Source organism: Prionailurus bengalensis, chromosome D3, assembly GCF_016509475.1.
Source record: "Prionailurus bengalensis isolate Pbe53 chromosome D3, Fcat_Pben_1.1_paternal_pri, whole genome shotgun sequence".
NCBI lineage: Eukaryota > Metazoa > Chordata > Mammalia > Carnivora > Felidae > Prionailurus > Prionailurus bengalensis.
Window position 1 is genome coordinate 92,030,264 of NC_057356.1, and position 23,073 is coordinate 92,053,336.

At 56.9% G+C, this 23,073-nt stretch overlaps 1 protein-coding gene across 5 annotated transcripts in view; it reads right to left on the reverse strand.

The window, feature by feature from the left end:
- The window catches only part of LOC122470879 (myelin basic protein), a 118,827-nt gene that overhangs the window by 14,973 nt on the left and 80,781 nt on the right, over positions 1-23,073 (reverse strand). For 2 of the 5 annotated variants that reach the window (XM_043559111.1, XM_043559115.1), the window contains one exon: positions 17,785-18,221. In XM_043559111.1, the coding sequence (XP_043415046.1) occupies positions 17,785-18,221 (437 nt within the window). Of the gene's footprint in view, positions 1-11,263; positions 11,342-17,784; positions 18,222-23,073 lie in introns of those variants that run through there. The other 3 variants (XM_043559113.1, XM_043559110.1, XM_043559114.1) reach the window with 3 other exon arrangements.

The following is a 23,073-nucleotide window of genomic DNA, read 5'->3' on the forward strand; positions in this document are numbered from 1 at the left end:
GCAAACTTACGTTCATGAGAAAATGTGTCCACAAATGTTTCTTCGCAGCTCAATTCATAATCCCTAAATCTGCAAACAACCCAAATGCTCATCAGTGGGAGAAAGGACAAACAAAATGGCGCATCCATCCAGGGGAACACCACTCCCGCCATAAAAGAGAACAAACTTTGGATGCCTGCGACAGCTCAGAGGTATCGCCACGGCGCAGCGCTGAGCCAAAGACGTCGTTCTAGAAAAGATTTCCTTCCGTGCGATCTCATTTATGTGACATTCTTCTAACGATCAAACCGCAGCGAGGTGAGCAGGGCGGCACGTGGCAGGAGCCGGGATGGGGGAGGGGACGGGTGTGGCGTGGGTACGACGTGGACGCAGTTGGGACTGTCCTGGGGTGCTGTGGCCTCACAGCAGCTACACAAAAGCCCACCTGGCTGAAAATTCGCAGAACTGGACGTGGCCAATGAGTGTCACTGTGGGTTAGTATCTAAACCAGAGGAGACCTGTCTAGCGGGGCCGTCACGACCAAGCCCGGCGTTGATGGCTACACGTTGCCCCTCCTTGCTGGGTGCCTGGTCCCAGAGTCTGGCCTTCCCTCCACATGCAGCATCTCATGTCCAGGCCCGAGCTCTTGCTCCCACGGCCGCCCTTGCCGCGAAAGCCTTCACCTTCCACATGTGTCTGTCCCACAACTCGGTCCCTTGAGGCTGCAAGACCTCGCGTGCTGTCGGACTGTTCTTTCTCCCTCGGCATCTTACCCCTTCAGCTAGATCTCGACTTTGCGGCCTCGGCAGGGAGCACGCCGCGGGGGTCGGGGAGGCCCTGGCACCAAGGCCTGTGTGATTCGAGCAAGCCGCAGCGTGCCCTGGGGCTTTGATTTATTTGCTCACATGAGAAGCCAGATGCACTGAGGGTCTTCCTCCTAGAATATTACCACCAGGCCCCTGAAGAGCAGCCATGGAAGGAAAATCATTCTCCAGGGAGGTTTATATCTCAGGGCGTTTCCTAAGACGCTAGACCTCGTGTTTTTGGCTCACTAACTAAAGAGCATCTGCGGTGAGCACAGGAAGAAACAATGAGAAACACACCCTGGTTGGCATGGTGATGATGCCCTCGCGCAGCGGTGGGGTGGGGGTGCCAGCTGTATCTGAGCCACCCGTTACATATGTCTCTAGTTGTGGTCAAATGTACATGAAATTTACCGCCTTTGCCAGTTTTGAGGGCACAGTGCAGTGGCCCACCCACTGCTCACCACCACCTGCAGAAGCTTCTACTGCCCAAGCTGAGACCCCGTGCTCATTAGACACTAAGTCCCCTCCCCAGCCCCTGGCACTCGCCCTCTACTCTCTGTCACCACGAACATGACTGTTCTCGGTATCTCATCCGATTTGCCCTGCTACGTCTGGCTTCCTTCACTCAACATCGCGCCCTCAAGGCTCACCCACGTTGTCGCTAGGGTCAGAATTTCTTTCCGAGACTTTCAAGGCCGGATAACGCTCTATCGCACGGACACGCCGCATTTAGTTTATCCGTTCACCCGTTGACCGGCACTTGGGTTGCTCCCACCTCTGGGCTGCTGGTCCGACCAGATCTGGCGAGGCTCATGTGGTCTGGCCACATTTCCGTGGCCTCCGACACCTGGCAGAAGGGACGCCCAGACCCAAACTCCCCCCACCTCCACAGCGCGAAGTGCAGCTGCCTGGCAGGGGGTCTGAGCTCGAGTAGGGCGCGTACCGTGACGAAGGCCTGGGGGCTCTGCTGGGACGAGGGGCCCACCCGCGGCTGGAGGGCTGTCTGGGCTGTGAGGCCGAGGCCCTCGAAGCCCTGCCCTGGCCCTGCTCAGGTCGTGGTCAGAGCACGGCACCTTTGTCCATAGAGCAGCGGGAGCCCCTGGGAGCCCTGCGGAGTCACTTGAAAGATAGCGGGGTTTGGTTATTCGTCATATTTTAGTCTGTGGGGAGCCTTAGCCCTCACCGTGAACAAGGGGACCTGTTTGCTGGGGCAGGACGGACGGGGAGGATGCTAGGTCTGCAGCAAAGAGGGGCAGCTCCCCGGGGCACGAGGGTGACCTGTTGGCCCCACGGTCCAGCTGGGGCCAGGCCGGGCAAGGGTGTGAAGGGCGGGGGCCAGGCGGCGGCCACCCCGAGCGTCCCCTGTGGAAACCCTCCGAGTCTCGGGCCAGTGACTTGTCCCGGTTTCCTCCCTCAGTCCCACTGGCCCACTGGGCCGGGGCTCCCTAACAGGGGAGCGGTTTTTGTCATTTAGTTTTTAAGACACACGGTAATTCTCTGATGAAGAACTTTTGTGTTTACTAAGGTTGAAAAGAAAAGGAGGCCAAACTGTTAACATTTTCCAGTTATTTCTCAAGGCTGCTGTGTCCTCGCCCGCGTCTACCCCGTCCCGGGAGCTCGTTTCCTCCGTAGGAGGTTAGCGGGCAAAGGAGGGCGTTCGAAGGTGGGCCACGGGCCGTGGGTGAGGGGCAGGGCAGCGGCTCCCCGTCGGCTGAGAGCCGAGATGCGGAGACGGAGGCCCTGGGAGCCCCACCCCACGTCCACAGGTCTACACCCCAGGCTAGGCCATCTCAACACGGTGTCCCCGAAGCATGTGCCGCTGGACATTTTGGACAAGCGAAATTCGAAAAAAGAATCTACTGAAAGCATTTCGGCTAACGGGCAAAATAACGCACACTCACATAAAGAAGCCAAAATTTGAAAGGTTGCAGAAGAAATTCTACCACTTAAGGATGACCCTCGTTTCTCAGTCTGGTGAAACTATGTTCAGACCTGGCTTAACGCGCTAAACACAGCCACGTGTAGGTGCCCTGAAACGCGGTCTCAGAATGCACGGGTGCTGTGTTCCTTTTTTTTGGCATCATGACCAATAACACAGCAACTCCTTGATGGCAAATAACGTCATGCTGAGAAGTTTTAAACACCATGGGAGGGAAGCCAGGGGACAAAGAGCAACCATTTCATTAATTTTGGGGGTAAACTGGTTTTTCCATTAACCTCTGTCATCCTGTTGCTTTTGAAAAACAAACAGGATTTTTCCCCCCACTTGGGATAATGTCCGTCACCAGCAGGGGGAGCTCATGTACTGGCTTCCAGGCCCCTTCCGCGTTCCGTCCAGACCTCGGGAAGGGATTTTTAACTGTTTTCCAATTAGCCAGGGAGCTGGGAGTTCTTAAACTGACAAGTAATAACAGGAGATTAGTTTCCACCTGACACATCTGAAGATCAATGCACATCAGGTGGGGTAAAGATTCGTTCCTTTGAACACAGCGCCCGGCTCCCGAAAACACGGAGAAGACATTAGTCTACACCACGTTTGCATTTGGATTTGATTAGAGACAGACTGATGGGAGTCATTCCCTCTCAGAAGAAAATGGTGTATCTTGAAAAAAATTAATATCACCGTGCCTGGGGTTTTGTGGTTAGGGAAAAAAAGTTCTGGTTCTTTCTTCCTTTTCTGAGAGAGGAATTTAAAGTCGAGGGAGTCAGCCATCAGCATGTCAAGGAAGGGAATCATAGTGAATCCGTGTCTTCTGGCGGTCTGTGTGCTCGGCGCTCACGGGGCCTGGGCCCCGAGATGCACCTGTGTGTCCCCTGTTGCACCAGGCACAGCCCAGGGAGACTCGGGTCCCCCCCTCTCACGGGCCGGGCGGGGCCTCTCACGGCTGGCCTTTCTCTTCTGGACGGGGGGTGTTGCATGAGTGCAAAGGCGGAGCCGAGACAGTAGTGACAAATCGCTAGATGCACGCGCACACATGAAGACAGCTAGAAGATCACCCACGTGTAGACCAAGGGCTTTGATCAGCCACGTGGTCGATGAGGAGCCCGTGTGAGGATCTGATCTTGCCGGTGTTTTACAGCCCAAACTTCACAATCTGGTGCGTCCAGCCCCCTGTCCCTGGCGGCCAGGAGTGTTCACAACCATGCGACGACTCGGGACATGTTACAATATTAGACCATCTTTCAAATATCATTAAGTGTGGCCCGGCTTCCTGCGGATCACACGCGTTGACTAACACTACATCCGGTCCCTCCGCCGTTTACTCTGTCGTGCGCTAGTTCGGGGGACGCTGGCCCTTGGAACCCAGTGCGGACCTGACAGAGCGTGTGGCTGGTATCAGCTCCGTCTTTCCTACATGACGGACGAGAAATGAGCTCGCTGCTCCTCACACCGGGCTCTCTCCCCTCAAGCCCCGGTTGGTGCCGAGACCTCCGACGTGCTCCCTGTCTGGCCCGTCAGCCGGCTCGCTGGTGTTCAGCAAACATCGGAGCCTGTGAAGAGAAGCCCGGAGCCGCCGGAGACCCCTTGCAGCGGCCTCACTCTGTGCTACGGCCCCTGACGTCCGGCGACGGTAACGGCAGGGACGCTTTCCTTGCTGGCACTTTCCCCATTACGTAAGTCACGCAAGTTCCAGGAGTTTCTCCGTGTGTCCCCCAAAGGATTCGATTTAAAAAGGGAATTGAGAGAGCAGTGTACTTGCTTTCAAATATGGGGCGTCTGATTCTTACGTCCACCCTCGTTGTTTCTGGACCAAAAATGTTGCACGGCACCCTCTGAACCAGCCACTCCATTTGACAGGTGTGACGACCGGTACCCGAGCGGAAAAGGCGCGTGCCGGCCCTTCTCCTGACTTGGGAGTCCGGGGCCCGTGCCTGTGGGGTCGACGTGGGACAGGGGCTGACGCTCCCGACCTAGCACTCCTCACGGGCTAGCCGGACGCCCCAAGGGAAAGGTAAGAAAGAAGAGTAAATCTTTAAAACCTGGAGGTTTAATGGTTTATTTTTGTTTCAGTTAGGAGACTTACCTTACGTTAAGCTGTGGAGGTACGATGGGCTAGAAACAGAAATGTTCTCGTGTATAAGGAAAAATTAGTGCGTGTCGATGGAGACAGTTAGAGGTGTCAGCTAATGCCCGGAGCACTGGGGACCCGTGCCCTCGGCTCGTCCCGCCAAAATTGGTCCCTGCTTGTTTTGGCGACCGTGATGGCTGGGGGACAAGGAGAGCAAGTCTGGTTAATGAAGCGGGATGTCTCTGCTTCGTGGTTGGTGTAAAGGCTGCGGTTCTATGCACCGAAAGCTAGAAGCCAGTCCGCTCCCACTGTCCAGGGGAAGTTATGGCTCCACGCGAACGACGGTCTCATCCGCGTCATTCTGTTTTGTTCCCGTCACTGAAACCAGCCCACCAACCAGCCGTCCAACAGACAAACATATCTTGGATACTTACTCGTGTAGCGGACAGGGTCGACAACACGGAGCGCTGCCCATACCCACGGCGTGGCAGGGAGGACACTTACCGTTTAGGAGGTTTCCCCAGACCTCTTGAGAGGGCGGGAGTAAAGCAATGTGCCCTTTGCTTTTTACCCCCAGAGAAATCTTTGCTTCTGTGGCGGTCTCGGAAAACTCAGATCCGGGGAGCCGCGTGGTTAATCCCTTTCCCCTGTTTGGAGCCACGGACTGTAATGGTGTCATTATTGTTCTGAGTGGCCCACACCTGAGCAAGACTTGGAATCAACACAACGGTTTTCTCTTGTGAAAGTGGTCATGAGTCCTAACACGCTCTTGCCTACGATGTACTTTATACTTACGAACCGTGAACAGAATTTACTACGAAACCTGGATACTTTTCTGCACCTTCTCTCATACTTCACACTTCTTCCACGGCGTGTACAAACCCTTTACGTCCACAAACAATCTTGCTTAAATCGTTTATCCTCCCGGAGGACTTCCTGAAAGACTCCGTGCCTGAACAGCCTCCTCTTTCTATCCAAGACTCTTCCCTATACCTGCCCGGCCACACCTATTTCCTACCGTAAAACTGGCCTGTCCCACCCGCTCCCCCCCCCCCGCCCCGTCCTGTCGACCTCGGGGAGGTAAGGACCGTGGCATCTTCCTGCTCCCACCGTGGCCACTGGCCCAGGTGCCGACCCAGGTGCCACTGAGGTAAGTGTTATCGAATCCAGCATGTGCACCAAGGGGCACAAGTTTGGGGACAAAATGACAGGTCCAACCAAGAGGTATTGGAGGCGTCACCTTCGTCCCTTTCAGAGCGGGTGCCGGTGTGTGGGGCGGAATCCCCAGAGGCGTTGCTCTGATCCACACATCCCAGACTCCCACGGCCCCCGGCTGTTCCCAGAAACCACCGATGGACACGAGGTCCTCCTACAGCCCGTTGGGCCTCGCTCACTAGTTCTGTTCACGTACGTTTTCCAGAGGAAGCAATGATGCCATTTTGTCCAGACTTCTGCCGTGCCTCGGGAGACAGGGTTAGTTTTTGTTTCCGTTTCCGTTGTTGGCAAAGTCGAGGCATTTTAGATTCTGTAAACCGGAGAGAGTTCTTTTCCGTCCGGATGATATGTGCAAGGTGCCCTGTGCAAGTTTAAGAATATGTTTGCTCCTGGATTGCTGACTGGAGTGAGTTTAATTAAAGCTGCGGCTTCTTCCTTTGGCGAGAGAGAGAGCTGTGCAGTGGCAGCGGATGTCTCTTCTCTATTTCTGCAGGACTTTACAGGCAGACCTTTGATCCAGATGGAAATTCTAGGTTACCTGGCGGTTGTCCCGAAGCGGCCTTCTCCGCGGACACTGGGAAGTCAGAGCGCCGGCCGGTGCAGGCTGCTGGCAGGAGAGTGGTGCGGGGGTTTGTGCCGTTCCTGGCGTTCAGGAGGGACTGTCGCTTTGTCCCGTGATCGGAGGGACCAGCTCCAAGGTCGGCAGAGAATGAAGCTGTGGGAGACTACCCCCCGCCCGCCTCCTCTGCCGGGACGTCTCTCCCTCCCTTGGCCGGTGGTGTGGGGCCGAGGCCAGAACCAGGATCTCCGGGAAATGAACTGAAATGCGAGCCTGAGGCTGTCACCCTGGGCGCAGAGAGACGCGGCCAGCCTAGTGTCGCGGCCCGCGGTGCCTGGTGCTCAACCCCCTCATCCTGGGAAGTGGGTGCCATGGAGGGGAGGGCGACGGAGGTGGACCAGGGGTGCCCGTCGGGGCGGGAAGCGGTTCCCAAATTGGGGAGAAATGGTGGAGAGTTTGCCGCCCTCCTGGGCTCTGTCTCCCATCAGCGAGCTGGTGCACCTGGCGCCTCACGGGCGCTTTAGTGAGGAGTCCGCGTGGGAGCGTGTCTGTGAGGACCAGCGTGTCGTCTCCACCTTGTCACAGGCAGCCCCCTGCCCCCCCTGCCCGCCCACTTGCTGCAGGAAACCGGGGACGGCTCGTAGAGGAAGGAACCGGTGGTCTTCCCCGCAGGAAAGCTCTGTGATGCACAGCTGGGGCAGCGGGCGCTGACCAGAGCCGGAGTCCGGCCCAGCTCCGGTCTCTGCCGCTTCCCTGCTGGCTCCTCCAAAGCGGTGGGAGGCAGGGTCGGAGGCCGGCCCGCACCGCTCTGACCTCCGCCCCTTGCAGACACACATGCTCAATGACCTCAGTGTGTCCAGCGTGCACGGTGGACTCTTCCTGGCAGGAGCATCAGGCTAGCTTCCCGGGGGACAGAAGCCAAAACAATTTCCCTGGACGTCTTTCCTGGGCTTGGAACCCAGTTGTCTTCGTGCGCAGGTTGTGCACAAGCATGTTCGGAGCTGCGGGGTCTGGACAGTCTTCTTCGGAAGGAAAAGGCAAGTTGCAAGACGCTTTCCGGCAAGTAAGGGCCGTGGGCCCCCAAGGCGGCTTCGGTGGGCAGAACGGACCGCCGGCCCCGCTCTGGGGCGAGGACATCCAGGTGGCCTGCGCGTCCCCCTGCCCCAGGGGCTTGGTGGGCTCCCTGTCTCCACGGCTAGACCTCCAGCGCCCGCCCAAGGTGCAGCCGTCAAAATCATTCGACTCTGTCCGAGCCGTCTGTCTGGCGACGATGAAGAAATCGAACTCAGGAAACGCCAAGGAGGAGCACGAGGGAATCTCTGGAGGCCTCCCCGTGTGCATGACGAGGGTTCTGTTCCTAACAAGCCTAGCGCACAGGAAGTCATGCCCTGATGGCTGCTGCCTCAGCAAGACTGGAGTCACCACGTGCGGCTACAGGCGTCCCCGAACACCGCCACACCGTCGTCCTCAAAGGAACACGCGCGATCCGTCATCTGACACTCTTATTTTCTGGCTGAGAAACTGGGGTCTGAGGGCAGAAACCAGTGAGCCCGAGGCCAGAGCCGGTGAGCGGCAGAGGGGGGCCTGCGGCTGCCGGGGCCACCGCGTGTCCCTCCTGGGCAGCTCAGGCCTCGCGCGGCCGAGGGGCGGGGCTCCCGGGCTGGGGCAGCACGTTCGCCCCTGCTATTTCGCTCCGTTAGCACAGGATCCGCACGGTGTGGGCAGCGCTCGTGGCTGCTTTCGCTGTTGTTGATGCTTTAAGGTGAGGACGGGAGCCCGGTGGTCAAATCAGAGCCACAGCCCGTGTGTCTGATTCGTGCTCGGCGCTTTTCCGCAGTGCGAAGTCTTTGGTCCCTTAAACCTGTTGCGCGTGGTGGCCACCCCTCACCCTCTCCGGCCCCAGCGAAGCCCGAGGGAACGGGAGCTGAAGAGCAAGCAAGAGTGTGTGCCGTCCCCTTGCCGCCCCCCGCTCGTCCCCGGGGCCCACGTGGCGGCCACACGCGGGGCGCTGGCTGCGGGACCAGGCGTCCCGCGTAAGGCCCGGCACACGCACGGCACCCTCCGGCTCTGGGCGTATCCCGCCCCTCTTTCGTCCACGGGCCCTCGCTTCACGCAGTGATGCCAAGACGGGGACCCTGTGCAGGGCGAGGTGGCCGGCTGTGCAGAGCGGGACCCCCCAGGAGAACAGGATTTGCTGTTCTCCCGGGGATTCCCCGCCACCGGTGTGCTCCCTGCTCCTCTCTTGGAATCCTTGCCTTTCCGACCTGCTTTTGGGTTCCCGACTACGATGCCCTCCTCGTCAGCTTGTAGCTCCCCCTCCTCACCTGCCGTGGTCATGCTCCTCCCTGGAAAAGTGGAGCTCTGTATTCCTAGAACAGATGTCGAGTCTCCTGGAATCCAAGAACTTCTGGTGGGGAGTTGGCTCTCAAAGGCCGGGGGGCAGCGCTGGGACCGATCTACCCTTGGGTGGGTTACCTCTGATTTCATGGCGGTTTTCCTAGGCTTTCCTAGCTCTCTTGGTGTATTTGCAGAGAGGCAGAGAGATCGACCACGACAGAGAGAGAGAAGGAAGAGTATTCTGGAAGGTAGGAAGGCAGTGCTCATCGACCCCGTTGGAGTTCCCAAACCACAGGGGCGGGAAGGCACTCTTGGTTCTGAGAGCTGAGAGTCAGCTGTTCATGTTGTGGTTTCATCCAGCAGCCTTCCTTCCCTCCGCAAACCCGTTTCAAGTGCTCTTGGTCACAGATGCTCAGACAAGTGCATTTTGAAACCGTTTAGTGCCGCCCTTGCCATCCTTCCCCACGGCGGGTGCCGTCAGACCTCCAGACTCTTCTTGAAAGAGTAAGGAATCCCAAGCTGCTGGGGGCGGACGTTCCAAGTAACGGGAAGTTCTTGCTCAGAGAGAAGAGCCCAGCTGGAGAAGAGCACGGCCCTGCCGCCTGCTGAGGCCCTCTCTGCGGAAAGGGGGTTCTGGGGGGCGGGTTCCGAGGTCCTCAGCCCAGGCCGCCCCACCTTCCGTGTGCACCTGAAGCACCTCCTGAAAAGCATTTCGCATCCTGGGCACCCACCGCGTGGATCACGGACGCAACGGCCCTCGGAACTCAGCCCGTGAGGGGCCTTCGGGGTCAGTGAGGACTTTGTCGAGCCCATGGGCTGGGTCTGTGCGGCGAATCTGCCCTTGGTTTCGGCTCAGGCTCTGTCTTGGAATTCCCGTCACTTAACAGGCATGTGAATACGTACACAGTTGGCCGGTACTTTCCGTGTTTTAACAGCCTTCTCGTGTACGTCCTCCAAAGCCAATCCCAATCCTACTTGGACCGGAACGGGGTCTCCGAGACCAAACAAAGGATAAAGGCAGAGGAGGACCCGTTTCCAGGAGCCTGCAGTGCGTCCTGTGTGCCTTACGACGTGTCCGCGTGGTCCCGCAAAGATGCTGTTGGGCAGAATGTTTATTTCTTTCAGGTCAGGTTTTTTTGACGGATGCGCAAAAGTCAGCCTGGGGTGAGGACGCGGAGGAGAGGGGTGTTGTTTTTTCTCTGCCAAGCAGTTCTTTAAAAGAGGAAAATCAACATTCCGTTCAAAGTGTCTTGACATGACCTCAGGAGCACAGCCCTGTGTTCCTCGACTTTGCATCTGGGCGGTTCTGGTGAAGTCTCGGCCTCTCCGTGGATCCGTCCGCTTCCGATGGCAACTGTCTCCTCAGCGGAGGAGAGAACGAGGCAGGGAGGTGCCGGGTGGCGGCAGGGTGAAGGGAGCAAGCCAGCGCCGCCTGGGGCTTCTAACTCCGCTGTGGGGCTCACTGCTGTCCCGTCACACACGCTGCTGTGGCTTTGGCACTCTGGTGGCTTTGCCGGGTGTCTGGGACCACGCACCTCCCGGGTAGGGTGTTTGCTTTGACTGAGGAGCCTCTGAGAGAGGCCTTTCCAAAGTGAGCGGAGCAGGAGCTGAGATGCCGGCCACCGCGGGTGGCATCTCGCGGGTGGGGACTCTCCACACGCACGTGGGGACAGCGGGCTCACCGTCCCGTCCATCGTCTCTGGGCCTCGCTTCCCCACCTTCTGCATTCTCCCAGGTGAAAAACTCAGACATCCGGGCCCGGCGCCCGCTGAAGGCCTGTGGCCGCCAGCTTGTGTGTGGGCCACCCCCACGAGCGAGGAGCAGTGTCACCCCCGCCCGACGTAGGGCCTCCTCTTTCCCGTTGCCCCCCTGCCAGCCAGACGCGCCTGGGGGCTCTAGGCACTGCAAGCAGTAGAGGACAGGCGGTGGCTTGTCCTTCATCCCAGCGCAGGCTCAGCCGAGCCCGGGCGGGGACAGCGACCTGCCACCCGACTTCCCAAGGGCACGCGTCACGTGACAACCCAACTAGCGAGGGCTCCACGCGTGTTAGGCGCTAGTTTCCAAGGGCGGGTCGACCCTGGCGCGCCGAGGCCCCCGTGGCCTCGTGGGCTTGTCCGCTGCCCCGGCCCCGTGGCCGGCCCTGCCCCGGGCACCTGTGCGGGACCCCACTTACGGATTCAAAGGCCCCTGGAAGGGTTTTCTGCCACCACGCCTTTCCTTTGCCTGCTTCCCCTCAGGGGCTGCCCCACTCACTTTGGCAAAAGTGACTTCCCCACGCATTCACGACCTGCTGTGGCCCGGATGTGGCCCGTGCTGACCGAGGACGGGGAGGGCCTGGCAGGGTCAGCGCGTCTTACCTGGTACATGTTGCACAGCCCGGGCTGGCTGCGGGCATGAGAGGGCACAGGGCTCCTTCTCTGCTTGAGCCAGGGCACCTGCCGGGGGACACAGAGTGGCCGTTGAGTCCACGAGGCACCAGCGGCGAAGCCCCCAAGTCCTCCACCAAACGTCCCCTCCTGACCGGGCTCGGCAAGCCCCCGCGCGGCGAGGAGGGTTAGTGGGGGATGGAGGTCAGAGGGAGACGGTGTGAGGATGATGGGTGCTGGCCGCCAAGGGCGCGGGGCGGGAGGAGACGGCGGGGAGAGAAAGGAGCGAGAGGAGAGACTCAGGGGCGAGGCTGGGGCTCCGGCCCAGTCACGTGAGCAAGGTTTCCTAGCGCTGGTCGTGGCGGGCCCAGCCCTGTAAGGTTTCGCACGGAGGCAGCGCGTTCCGGGCGGCGTGATGCGCTAACGGGCTTTCCCGGCCTGCGTGGGGCGGGTGCCCGTAGAGGCCTCTTCCCCGTAGAGCAGCTGTGGCCGCTTCCATGCGGGACGTACAGTCGAGACCACACCCGCTCCGTGGGGGACACAGGGCGCCGGGAAGTGGTTCCACGAGGAACGCGGTGGCCGAAGTCAGGCCAGGCGACGGTGCGGGTCACGCTCTCTGACACGTCTGCTGCCGCCGAGACCGAGGAGCTTAATATTAACGTGACGCTCCTGGACGTGAGCTGCGCGTTAACCTGGACTCTGAGCGCCATCGCTGTAAATCTTCCTCAGTAGCGTTTGCCTCTAGTGTCGCGTTCTCCCCGCTCTGTTTGCTCCAGGGAAGTACCTGCGTGTCATGCGATTTTGAGTGGTGTGGTTGACAGTATTGCAGGACCAAGGTAAATGGCCTGCAGAGAGGTCCTCTTGTCTGCGCGTCGCAGAATGGTGTGTGCGTGGGTGAGAGACGGAGAGAGGGAGACACACAGAGAGAGGCTGGTAGAGAGACAGAGAGAGACAGAGACAGAGAGACAGAGAAGCTGGTGGAGACAGAGACAGAGAGAGGCTGATAGAGAGACAGAGACAGAGAGACTGACAGAGAGAGGCTTCAGAGAGAGGGAGAGAGAGGCAGGGAGGGAGGGAAGGAGCCTTCCAGTGGTCAAGAGACAAAATCAACATAATAGGTTTCAAGAGATGTCTCAGGTTGGCTACAGATTAAATGAATGTTTTAGAAACAGGTTACCAGCTGGTTATGTGTGGAAATGAACAGTGGGTATGATGCACAAGAATGTTAGGACGCTCTAGAAGTATTATTGCAAAGTGAGCACACGGGGTTTCCAGAGGCAACTCTGGGGCGAGTCTGGGCTCGGCTCTACGTCCCACAACTGACCCTCCCCTGCGAGAGGGGATCTTTCTGTTCCGGCAAGAAGCCCTGGTGAGTTTAGTTCAGGGTCCTGAGCACTTAAGAGGAAGGCGACTGAGTATTTGGGTTCAAGTACGTCTGGGAGGGTATGCCTGGGGTGGCTTCTGCCTTGATGAGGCCGGGTTGTCCCCGCAGGGCGTGATGTGCCTCAGAGGGTGGCAGAAAGGCAAGTCTGTTACGCCCTTGGCCGAAAGGCAAAGAAGAATTCTCCAGTTTGGTTCCCCCGTTTAGGACAATGTCCCTTCTTAAGGACGGGGCTCAGCTCCTCGAGCCGTGTCAGGTGGCTGGGGGGGGTCCGTGTCAGCTGCCTCCGTGGGCTGCTGGCCACGCAGCTCGGGGCGGGGAGGCTGGGGGGCGGGACCTGCCCGGCTTGCAGGAGACATGCCCCTCCCACCCCACACCTGCAGGAGGGGAACGCGGCTTCCTCCCCCCTCTGCAGGCGGTGCTTGGCCTGCTTCTTCTGCACAGGTGTGGGCAGGGGTGCAGCCCACGGGCCTGCGACGATGACAAGAAGGGCCCCCGAGAGGAGCCCTCGTTCCTGTGACTCTCCCTGCCCATCAGACTTTCTTAGGAAGCAGAGGAAGGCTCCAGAGCACCTAAGGGTGTGGTGTAGACGTGTGGAGAAACGCTTACTATGTGAGCCAGAGTCTGACCAGAGATTCTCCGGTGGTTAAATGCCCTAGATGCTCCCGGGAGCTCCAGAGAGTGGGGTACGCTCCCTGAGATGTCAAGTCAAGATCTCCACCAGCCGGCCAGAAATTCCTGCCACCAAATGGCTGATGTTTTACCAAAAGGAAAATCAACAGATGCCCTGTATGGAAATGAACGTCGAAGGAGGTGAGCATCTCCCGGCAGAGGTCGTTGGAGAGGTCAGTGCGTCCAAATTGATCGCATTCTTGCTCTTGTGCCTCGTTCATCCACGAGCCAACCTTACACATGACCTTCACACTCGCCGACGCCCCCCAACGCCAGACTGCCCGGGTTCCTGGGACCCCCTCGGACGTACCCTCAGCGGGGCACACAGTCGCTCAGGAAGTGCTGCCCTGGGGACTGTGTCCCCCACACACAAAGGGGACCGGAGTGTGCTCAGTGCCCACGTCTGCCCACCCGCGTGGGACGGCACTCCCAGACACGTGCTGCACACGTCGAGCAGAATGAGAGCAGTCATGGCAGAAAGACTGGGACGCTTAGCTGTCTGTCCGTGGAGAGAAAAGAGTAAACGAATGTCTGTGCAAAAGCACACGAGCAAGAAAGAGACCTGGGTGTGCACAGGTGGCAGGTGCTCACACACTCACCTGTTGGCTGTCCCATCAGGGGACCACAACCACACCAGTGATGCATGTAGTGAGGGAGGGAGGGAACCCGAAGGAGGCAGCTTAGGAAATTCACGAGCAATTAGTACACCACCGTTGGTCTGTCAAAATGTTTAATGAATGCATAAAAAGGAAGAAATGTCTATAAAACAAAAGTTCATCGCAAAATCAAACGGGCATACAATCACCAGAAGGCAGTCAGCATCGAACCCATCAGCATAGCGTACAGACGTGTGGCTTGTACAGAGGACGCGGCAAGGCCCCCACCATCCTAACTCAGGTCCCGCCCGCTGACACCAGTGGCCGTGGACTCGGGGGCAGGTGCCGCGCGGCCCGGAGGACCCAACACACATATCCTACCACGTCCCTCCCGCCACCTCTGAACGCCACACTCCCCACGAGAGTACAGAACGTATCTACACAAGTGGGATATTACGCGAACAATGAGGAATTGAGCTACGGCAGAACTAAAATGTGTTAAATGGAATTAAAAGGCAGCAAACAGGACGCGGTGATTAATCTACAAGACCGATGACACGCCATAGCAGTAAATGACAAACGGTCTTCATCCCGTACAACCAAAGCTAGAGGCATACACATCAGCCTCAGTGCTGAACAACGGAGAGCAGGTTATAAACGGAGCCTTGACAGTGAATGCAGAAAGGCAAGATCATCAGTGCAGGACCGACTTTCAGAAACTCTTAAAATACAGCGGTATGGAGAAATCCGCGATGGGCATGTTCTGGCTGCATTCTTACTTGGGAACTGTCCAGGTGTTACGTCACCGTGTCCAGCTTAGATTTTCATCAGACCTCACCTCTTCGAGATAAAAAGGAACAAGGACAGTTTCCAAAGCTAACGGTCAGGGCCCGAGTGGCCGCAGCCCCCGTGTGGTCACGTGAGGTCTGGCGGGGTGGGGACGGCTGCGGGTGGGGAGGGACAGCTCTGAGAGCCGCCCTTCTCACAAAGACCACATGCATCTTAAACTTTGTCCTAAACGCCTGTCCGTTCCTCCCGGGACCCCACGTCCCAGGGCGTTGGAAAACCTGTCCTTTAAAGGCAACAACACGGTCCTTCTTTCCTCCTGCAACAAAGGAACGTGTTCCCCATGAATACACTTTTCATTTGTGGCTCTCAAAAGAATATGCCTCCTCAAGGAATTTATAATGCACTTTCCCTGAATGTCAACGCCCCGGCCATCCGGGGTGGGTGGGTGTTGTCGGTGCATTCCGAGGATTGGGGAGGTGGGGGCAGGAGTCCCACATGGCCTCAGCAGGGGGAGGGGCACCGGAAGGGCCAGAGGCCAACAGCCTCCTTCCCAGGGGCCATGCATTCAGGCTTGCATGACTGTCCCATGAAAAGCCTACTCCGGACAGAGTAACTGAGTAACTGCTTCCCCCCAAACCCACACGGTGGGGGCAGGCCGCCACTCAGGCCTGGGGGGCCCCTAGCATCCCCCGTACCTTACCCAACGACCCCGGCAGCGACAGACGGTGGAAACCTGAAATGGGCTTTTATGGATGATAATCGGGCCTCTGGATTCTCTTCTTTTCTCAAGCTTCAACCCAAAGACCTCTCAATAAAATGAGGGCTGTCCTGATTTATACACAGAGCAAAGCAAGAATAAAAACAAAACCCAAAAAGAACCCCTCGGCAGCCCAGGCCAGTAAGGACCCCAGAATCCTAGGGCCATCGTGGGGGTGTGCCTGGGTGGAGAGTGTATTAAGCGCACATCTGCAGTGTTTAAAAGCAAACAGAGGCCGCCATAAAACAGGGGTGTTGAAAACACACTGCTTTCCGGCCGGTGTGCCTGGTAAGCACTCGTGTGAGTATACACACCCAAACTCCCAACGTTTTCTCCGGCATCAAAAGGCAAGGCTGTTCATTTTTAAACCTTCTTTATTCAACATTCAGCAGTGAACAGGGCTGACACTTCAGAAACTCTAACACAATTATTTAAACATTGTTTTTCGTTTTTAAAATCCTGTGGAAATATTGTCATTTCTCTGGGTCCTTGATAATCTAGCAACCCTATTTTGCAAAGCTGAGGCCTGCTTCTGAGCCGAATCTTTTCTTTGAAAGTATTAAAGAGGAGGAGAGCCTTAAAGCAATAAAGGTTGTGATCCTACATAAAGGAAGAAAAACGTGTATGCGTGCACACACACACACACACACACCCATATACATCATTCGGAAATAGAGTCACAATAGTTGATATAAATGCATTCACAATTTTATTTTCATTGAAGCCACAAGCACTGAAATGAAGTTTGCTTTATAATATATGCTATATAGCCATTTAATCTTTTCTGCACACTTCAAATACATTTTTTCCTGTTCCTTGAGTTCAGCAGAGAAGCTTATGGTTCCAGAGTGGCTGCATGCATACGGGGTGCTTAGCATCACAGCAAGGCTTCATTGGGCAGCCAGGACCTGGCGTGGTCAGACAGCTGTGCTCGAGAAAGCACCTCGGACTGAAACCAGCATTCGAAACAGATCAGAGGACCGACACTTTAGGGTGACGCGAGACTGCCCCAGAGTAAGAGCGCACGTCTCCAAACACAGACACTCAAAGAACCAAGCAGAAGACGAACTCCGTCAGCACGTAGGATGTACCAAGTGTTAGTCCCAAGAAGGCATGACAAGAGCCACATGAGCGGCCTCGCCCCGGGGCAGGTACCAGAGACATTAGCAGCGCCCGGGGCCCCGCGTGTGCAGCGAAACTGACCGCGTGGTTCGCGCGCGACCGTTTCATGATCATCAGTCGTTTTGAGAATTGTAGTTAGAGATGAGAGCAACTTTTAGAAGCTCCTTTAGAAACCGCAGGTCGGGGTCCCTGCTCCACACTTTGCCCAAAAGCCTCCTGACGTTCCCAAGACCGAGTTCAGAATAAGAACAATACGCAGCCAGAGCAAGACCTACGGCGTGTGAGTCCTGTGCGCCCGGCCAGTAAACCCGGGCTTCTTTGAAAACACCCTCTTCTTCCGAAATGCTCAGCTATGCGCCACCCCAAAGAGGCAAGTGACGTGCTATGTGTCTGCCATGGGAAAGCCACTTGGGATGTGGCTCTTGGATGAAACATGAGCACGGATGACCCAGTGACAATCCAGTCCAGAAGCCACCGCTGGACACGGGAGTATAATGGGGGCCTTTTGTCTCGTGATACAATTCTCATCTACAGAACATTTAAATACTGAAACTTCACAGATTCTAGATTCAGGCTAGTGGAATAACAGAATAATACAGTTGTGATTCATAGGCACACTCAACCCTCCCGCCCCCCCCCCCCACCCCTTGCCCCCCAAAATAACTCAGACAAAAGACAAAATCTGCTCAAGGCGAATTTAAATCTCGGCTTTGTGCGAAAGTCCTCAATCGCATTATTGTTGCAAGACAACGCGAAGCTAGCAGTGCGGACTCCAAGAAAAACAAGCACGACCCAATGTCGAACCTGAAAGCGGGGTGCAGGAGGCAAAGCAGCCACGAAGCCCCCAAGCATGAGCCACCAAAGAGCCGAGAACGCGGTGCCCTTCCTGCAGTGCCCACGCCAGGCCACCCTAGAGATGCCCGATTGGGAACGTTCTTGTAGCCCTGGGCCACATCCCGATGGCATCCCTTGGGAGGAGGGGAAAGAGGCTGAGCTGTGTGCCAACACGGCAGGCGGCCCCCCGGGCCCCTCCCGCGGCCGGGGGGCACGTCCAGCAAGGACGGCAGGTGGAAAGCGGAGGGGCCGCACCAGCATCTCCCCTACGGCTTAGCTCACCTGCTCACTCTCCTTCCTTCTCCTTGTCAACTACAGCGGACACACGCTCTGTGCACCCCTGTCACTCCTCAGAGCTCACCTTGCCTGAGCCCCGCTTGGGCACACCCCTGTCACCGCCAAAGAAGCGCCCGAGGGAGTCAAGGATGCCCGTGTCTCTGTGCCTCGGGAGGAAGCCGTGCCTGGCGTGATCCATGGCACTGGCGGATGCCAGGTACTTGGAGCCGTGCCGCTGGGAGGGTCTTTTCTGTGACGCCATCACATCGAGGCCCTCGGGAGTGGCTGTGCTGTCCTCTTGGATGGTCTGGAGCTCGTCTGACTCCGAGGGCCGGTCTTTGAAGGTGTTGTCCTCCCTCCCGGGGGCATCTCGGGAAAAGAGGCGGATCAAGTGGGGGCGGCCCCCTGGGTCAGCTGGGTTGGCGTCCTGCCAGGCATTCTTTGGGTCCGCTGTGCGCTTGGAGTCTGTCACCGCCGTGTCCTGAGAGGGGGCCCCATTGTTCTGCTCCACATCTGCCTCCCCTGCAAACAACAGTGAGATATGAATACGGGCCGTGCAAAGCGGAGCGGGGGACAATGACGCTTTCTTCCAGGGCTAGCGTCCTACCGAATCCACAGGACGCGCGAGGGGCCATCGAGCTGCATGGCAACCCCACATCGCTCGGGCAGGACCCGACCTGGACCGAGCGAGCACCCTACCTGCCGCTCTCGGGCCCCGGGACTTGCCTCACTGGCTCAAGATTTGGCACCCCACATAGAGAGCACCCCCGCTTCCTGCCGACGTGGCCAATCCCCCTTGGGCGCCGCCTGGCCGCGTTCGGAGAGGCCAGCACCGCAGGCACCTTAGTGGGACGTTGAATCTCGAAAATTCCACTGGTGCATAAGCTAAGCGTGTCCGGGAGCATTTACTTGACCAAAGGTATTTTTAGCATTCTTGATAAACATGGAACTTCCCACATCTTTTTGCGATTCATGCCTTAAAGAAATGGGGCATTTAGAATTCTTCAGTTTGAGATTCCACAAGAGGCCTGTTGCACTAGAGAACCGCTTATTCAGGACATTTTCATTTGGCTTCTCTTCTGTAAGTGGCCACGACTGTAAAGTTCGAAGTGGGAATGGTGGATTTCAAGTGGGATCCCACCATCTCATAGCTTTGGGCACACACACGAACGCAGCGTTTCCTCCCAGAATGGCAACGCATCCACTTCCCTCTCAAGTTGTAGGTTAGGTTTAAGTGCACGTCCACTCCAGCCCCCTCCGCCTTTTGTTACTTATCTATAGAAAATGTGGGTTTCCTCACGCTTCCTTATAATACTCTCCATCTTTCAACCACCCACTGATCTGCTCACTGTCCTTTACCCAACGGCAGCATCCATCGTCTGGCCACCTACCTCTCTATCCACCCGCCAATCCACCCGCAGACCATCCACCCAGCTCCCCACCACCCATCCAGGCACTCACCCTCCCTCCCGCCCACCACCAGCTCCCCAGCCACCCGCCCAGCCACCCCGGCCATCTACCCACCCAGCCACCCAGCCATTATTTGCTGAGGACCTAGTAAGTGGGGTGCACTGTGCTAGGCGCCTGGTTTGCAGTGATGAACATCTGGTCCTTGTCTCAGGAACACTGATGAGAATGAGTGTCATGAATTGAAGTGTCCCCCCAAAATGGCGGGTCCCCACCCTAAACCCCAGTAGCTGTGAATGCGAGCTTTTTCAGAATAGGGTCGTTCGTAGACACCTACGTAAGATGAGGCCCTACTGGAGGAGGGTGGGCTTAACCAATAGCTGTTGTCCTTGCAGAAAGAGGGGGCTCTGGATCCAGACACTGCCACATCGGGAAGAAGAGGCCACGTGAAGATGGGGGCGGGGACCGGAGTGATGCGGGAGCCGCGGCCGGTCAGAGACCTGGCGCCCACCCTCCCCTAAGCCGGCAGCCACGGCACATCCCCGCGGACACGCTGAGTTCGGATCTCCAGCCTCCAGAACGTGAGCATGGAAATTCCTGTTGTTTGAAACCACCCAGCACGTGGCGGTTGGCCCTTCGGCCACAGGACACCAACATAACGTACAATTTCGTGTCAGCTGCTGATACGGAGACCACAGGGCAGGAGCAGGGGCTTCAGGGAGGCCCCTCGAGGGATGGGATGGGTGGGCCCGGGTGGGGGTGCCGCGGCGGAGGGGAGGGCACCCAGTGCGCAGGCGGCAGGAAGAAGGGGCTGGGTCTGCAGGTGCACAGGTGGGGGGGGATCTACACGACACATACTTTCACGAACACATCAGAAACAGAAGGCGAAGGATTCCACTCTTTTTCAACAAAATCCCGGCCGTCAGGAGACGGTCCCGTGAATGACGCTCATCACACAGTTTCTTGACCTGTACTTCCAAAGTAGAGTACCTCACTCCCCACGTCCCTGCTCAGTGTTTGCCAGTGACAAAGTACAAGGCAGAGCCCGGAACCCGGGATCCCCGTGACCTTATCCAGGCTCTTACAAGACAGCACGCAGGGTCAGCTGTGCCCGGTGCCTCAGAAATATGTCCCTTAGAGAATGGCACGTCCTTCGGGACCCCTGACGAAATTCAGCTAGGTAGCAACGCAAGTATTTTTACAACGTACGTACTAAATGTACTAAATGGCTCGCGGCACAGTAGCAACATGAAAAAGCAACGCACAGAATCCTAGGGCCGCACAAAGCTGTAGATTTTCGCAGGGATGGGATGCTAATTTATAGGTTGCCACAGAAATAGAGTCCGATTTTCTAGCTGTGCCTTATATTCTGTGGTTAATATAAATTAATGCAAATGCGGGAGAGAAAACAAAAGCTATATTGTACATAATTAAACACATTAACAAAACACAAGCGCATCTGAATACTAATGTTTGTGTAACAGTTGGGCCTTGTGTCCCTGAATACGGCTGTTTGTGAGGGCACAGAGAAGGCGTTCCTGTCCTGAAAGTGGCTTCTCTGAGCACACAAGGGGCACGGGGACACTGAAATCTGTGATGTGCAGCATTTTGGGTAGGGACAGATGCAGTTTTAATTTGTCAATTAATATCAGCTTTCATCGAATTACAGCCCAATGTAGTCTTTTTATTGAGACTCGAAGCGTGGAGCGTAGCAATTTAGGGCACAATTTGTGAGCCATGGACCTGATTCTATCAGAACATGCACTTACAATGCTCTATTGTTGTTCAAATTCTACATGGATTCGCAATACAACTTTTTTTTTTTTAAAGCCCACCTCATCTAAATGCTAGGATGGCCCCCAGAAAGCTTCGGAGGGGAAACGTATTGGACTTTTGAAAGTAATGCTGTTAAAATCACAGAATGGCTTCCTGGAACATCGCTGAGAAACAGAGACGTCACTCACTCGAGAGTGGTTTCTGGAACAGAGACACCCACCGAACCGGAGGGTGATTTGGGGGGAGGCGGTGTGTATCGTTGGAAGAGACTCAGACGTCCTAACCACAGCAAGTCTCCAGCTGAAGGTCCCAGTGGTCCCGCCGATTCCTGTGTGTCTGGCTCCTTCCCAGGCGGGGTGTCCTCAATCCGGCCCCCCTGGGTGAGTTCTTGTTTGACTGACTGCAACCATCTTCTTCTTTTCTTTTTCTTCTTCCTCTTTCTTTTTTTTTCTGCCACTTCATGCTGGGGTTTTTGCTTCACCATCACCGCTGGTCCCAAGGCTGTGGGCTTCTCTGGTGGGATCCCACACTGTAGCCAGGGCCGCTGGAAGGACCATACAAGGTTTCACGGTACATGACCTTACTCGCCCCCCGATGTCACATGCACCAAGGACAGACTCGCCCGCCTGCTCTTCCGTTTGCCCTCCACCGTGTCCCACACGTGTGCCCCCCCCCCCGTGTTGTTTGATCTCTACGCATCCCATGTGGTGCGTGGCTGGCACTAGGTGCCCAGCAAGATCACAGCCATGCCAATGTGAGCTGGGCCGTTCCTCCCAGAGGAAAGAAGTCAAATCCCCGCCTCTTCTTTGCTAGAAGAACTTCGCCATTGGCATCGCTGCTGTTAAACTGTTTTCTTGTACACTTATTTTTAAGGGAAGATTTCCCTTCGGTCCTGAAAGGCCCTGAAGCAGGGTCTAAGCTCTGGCTCGGAAACGAATTTCACTTGTATCGTCTGACTCTTTCCGGCTACGCAAAGGGTTTGTAATAGTCTAAATGTAACCCGTCAGCGTGGCTCTGAGGTACCAGCATGAGGAATTCAGTCTCCCGGCTCTATTCTTTCATCATCAAGTCCAAATCCAAGTTTGTGCGTCAGGCCTGATTGCTCGTGATGTCCATGGTTCACTGAGTGGGACGCACCTGACGAGCTCTGGGACTGCCGGACCGCAGCTGAGCCCGTGGACAACAGAGAAACTGCCATCGCCGCATGCTGTGGACAGCAGTATCCGGAGTCAGGGCCAGCAAGGGCCCGAGGTCTGCAGGGCGCAGCGGAGAAGGACCCTGCAGAGCAGCCTCAACCTCTCCGACCGGACGATGGCTTCGGGCAGGTCGCTGAACTGGGCGTCTGTGGTGATGACGTGGGACGATATAGCTGCGTTCTTGCCTCAGATACCTTCAGGCCCCTTTCAGGAGCACGCGCTAGGGTTTGGCGAGCTGAGTTTTCACCCAGGGCGGCCGCTCCCGTACATGCGGCTGTCCCCAGAGAGCCCGGGACGGGAGGCCTTGGCTGACCGAGCTGGGTGTCTTGTACACATTATCAACAGCCCTAGCAAGCAGGTAGTTCTAGGATCGCTTTTACTCACATGAGGAAACAGACACGTAGGGAAGCTAAGTAGGAACACCACGGCTCCGGGCCTCGCTCGGGGTCTCTTCCGGCCCCGACGCCCCGACGGGCCTTACCTGCAGCTGGGCTCTTGCCTCTACGGGGAGAATTTAACTGCACACACTTGACCGCTAAGCCACGTGTGGGTCACAGCTGCTGAATGGAGAGGGACAGGCGTAGGGGCGGCAGAGGGACCTCACGGAAAGCCGCCCGTCCCGAGCGAGCAGCTCAGCCAGCGCCCCCACCTGCAAACAGGAGACCCGCCGGAGGCACCCCGCGGGCTCAGCGCACCCTGGGCTCCGGGAGCTGTGCAAGGCATATGCCGAGGTGCCTCCCTGCACGTCCCCTGCTCCCCCCGAACCAGAGCCCGATATTCCTAGGATGGGCTCGGATGAAACTGAGGACGAAGTGCATATTGTCCTGTATTTAAGTATCACTGCATTTAACGTGGAACATACCTCGTCTGTTCTACTCCACCGCACCCGTGGGAATCACAGCTCATGAATAAGTTCCATCAGAACTGCCCGCGTGTGCACGCACATGGGAAAAAATACAGACGTCCAGGCACGCCCCAGACCCCATAAGTCGGGA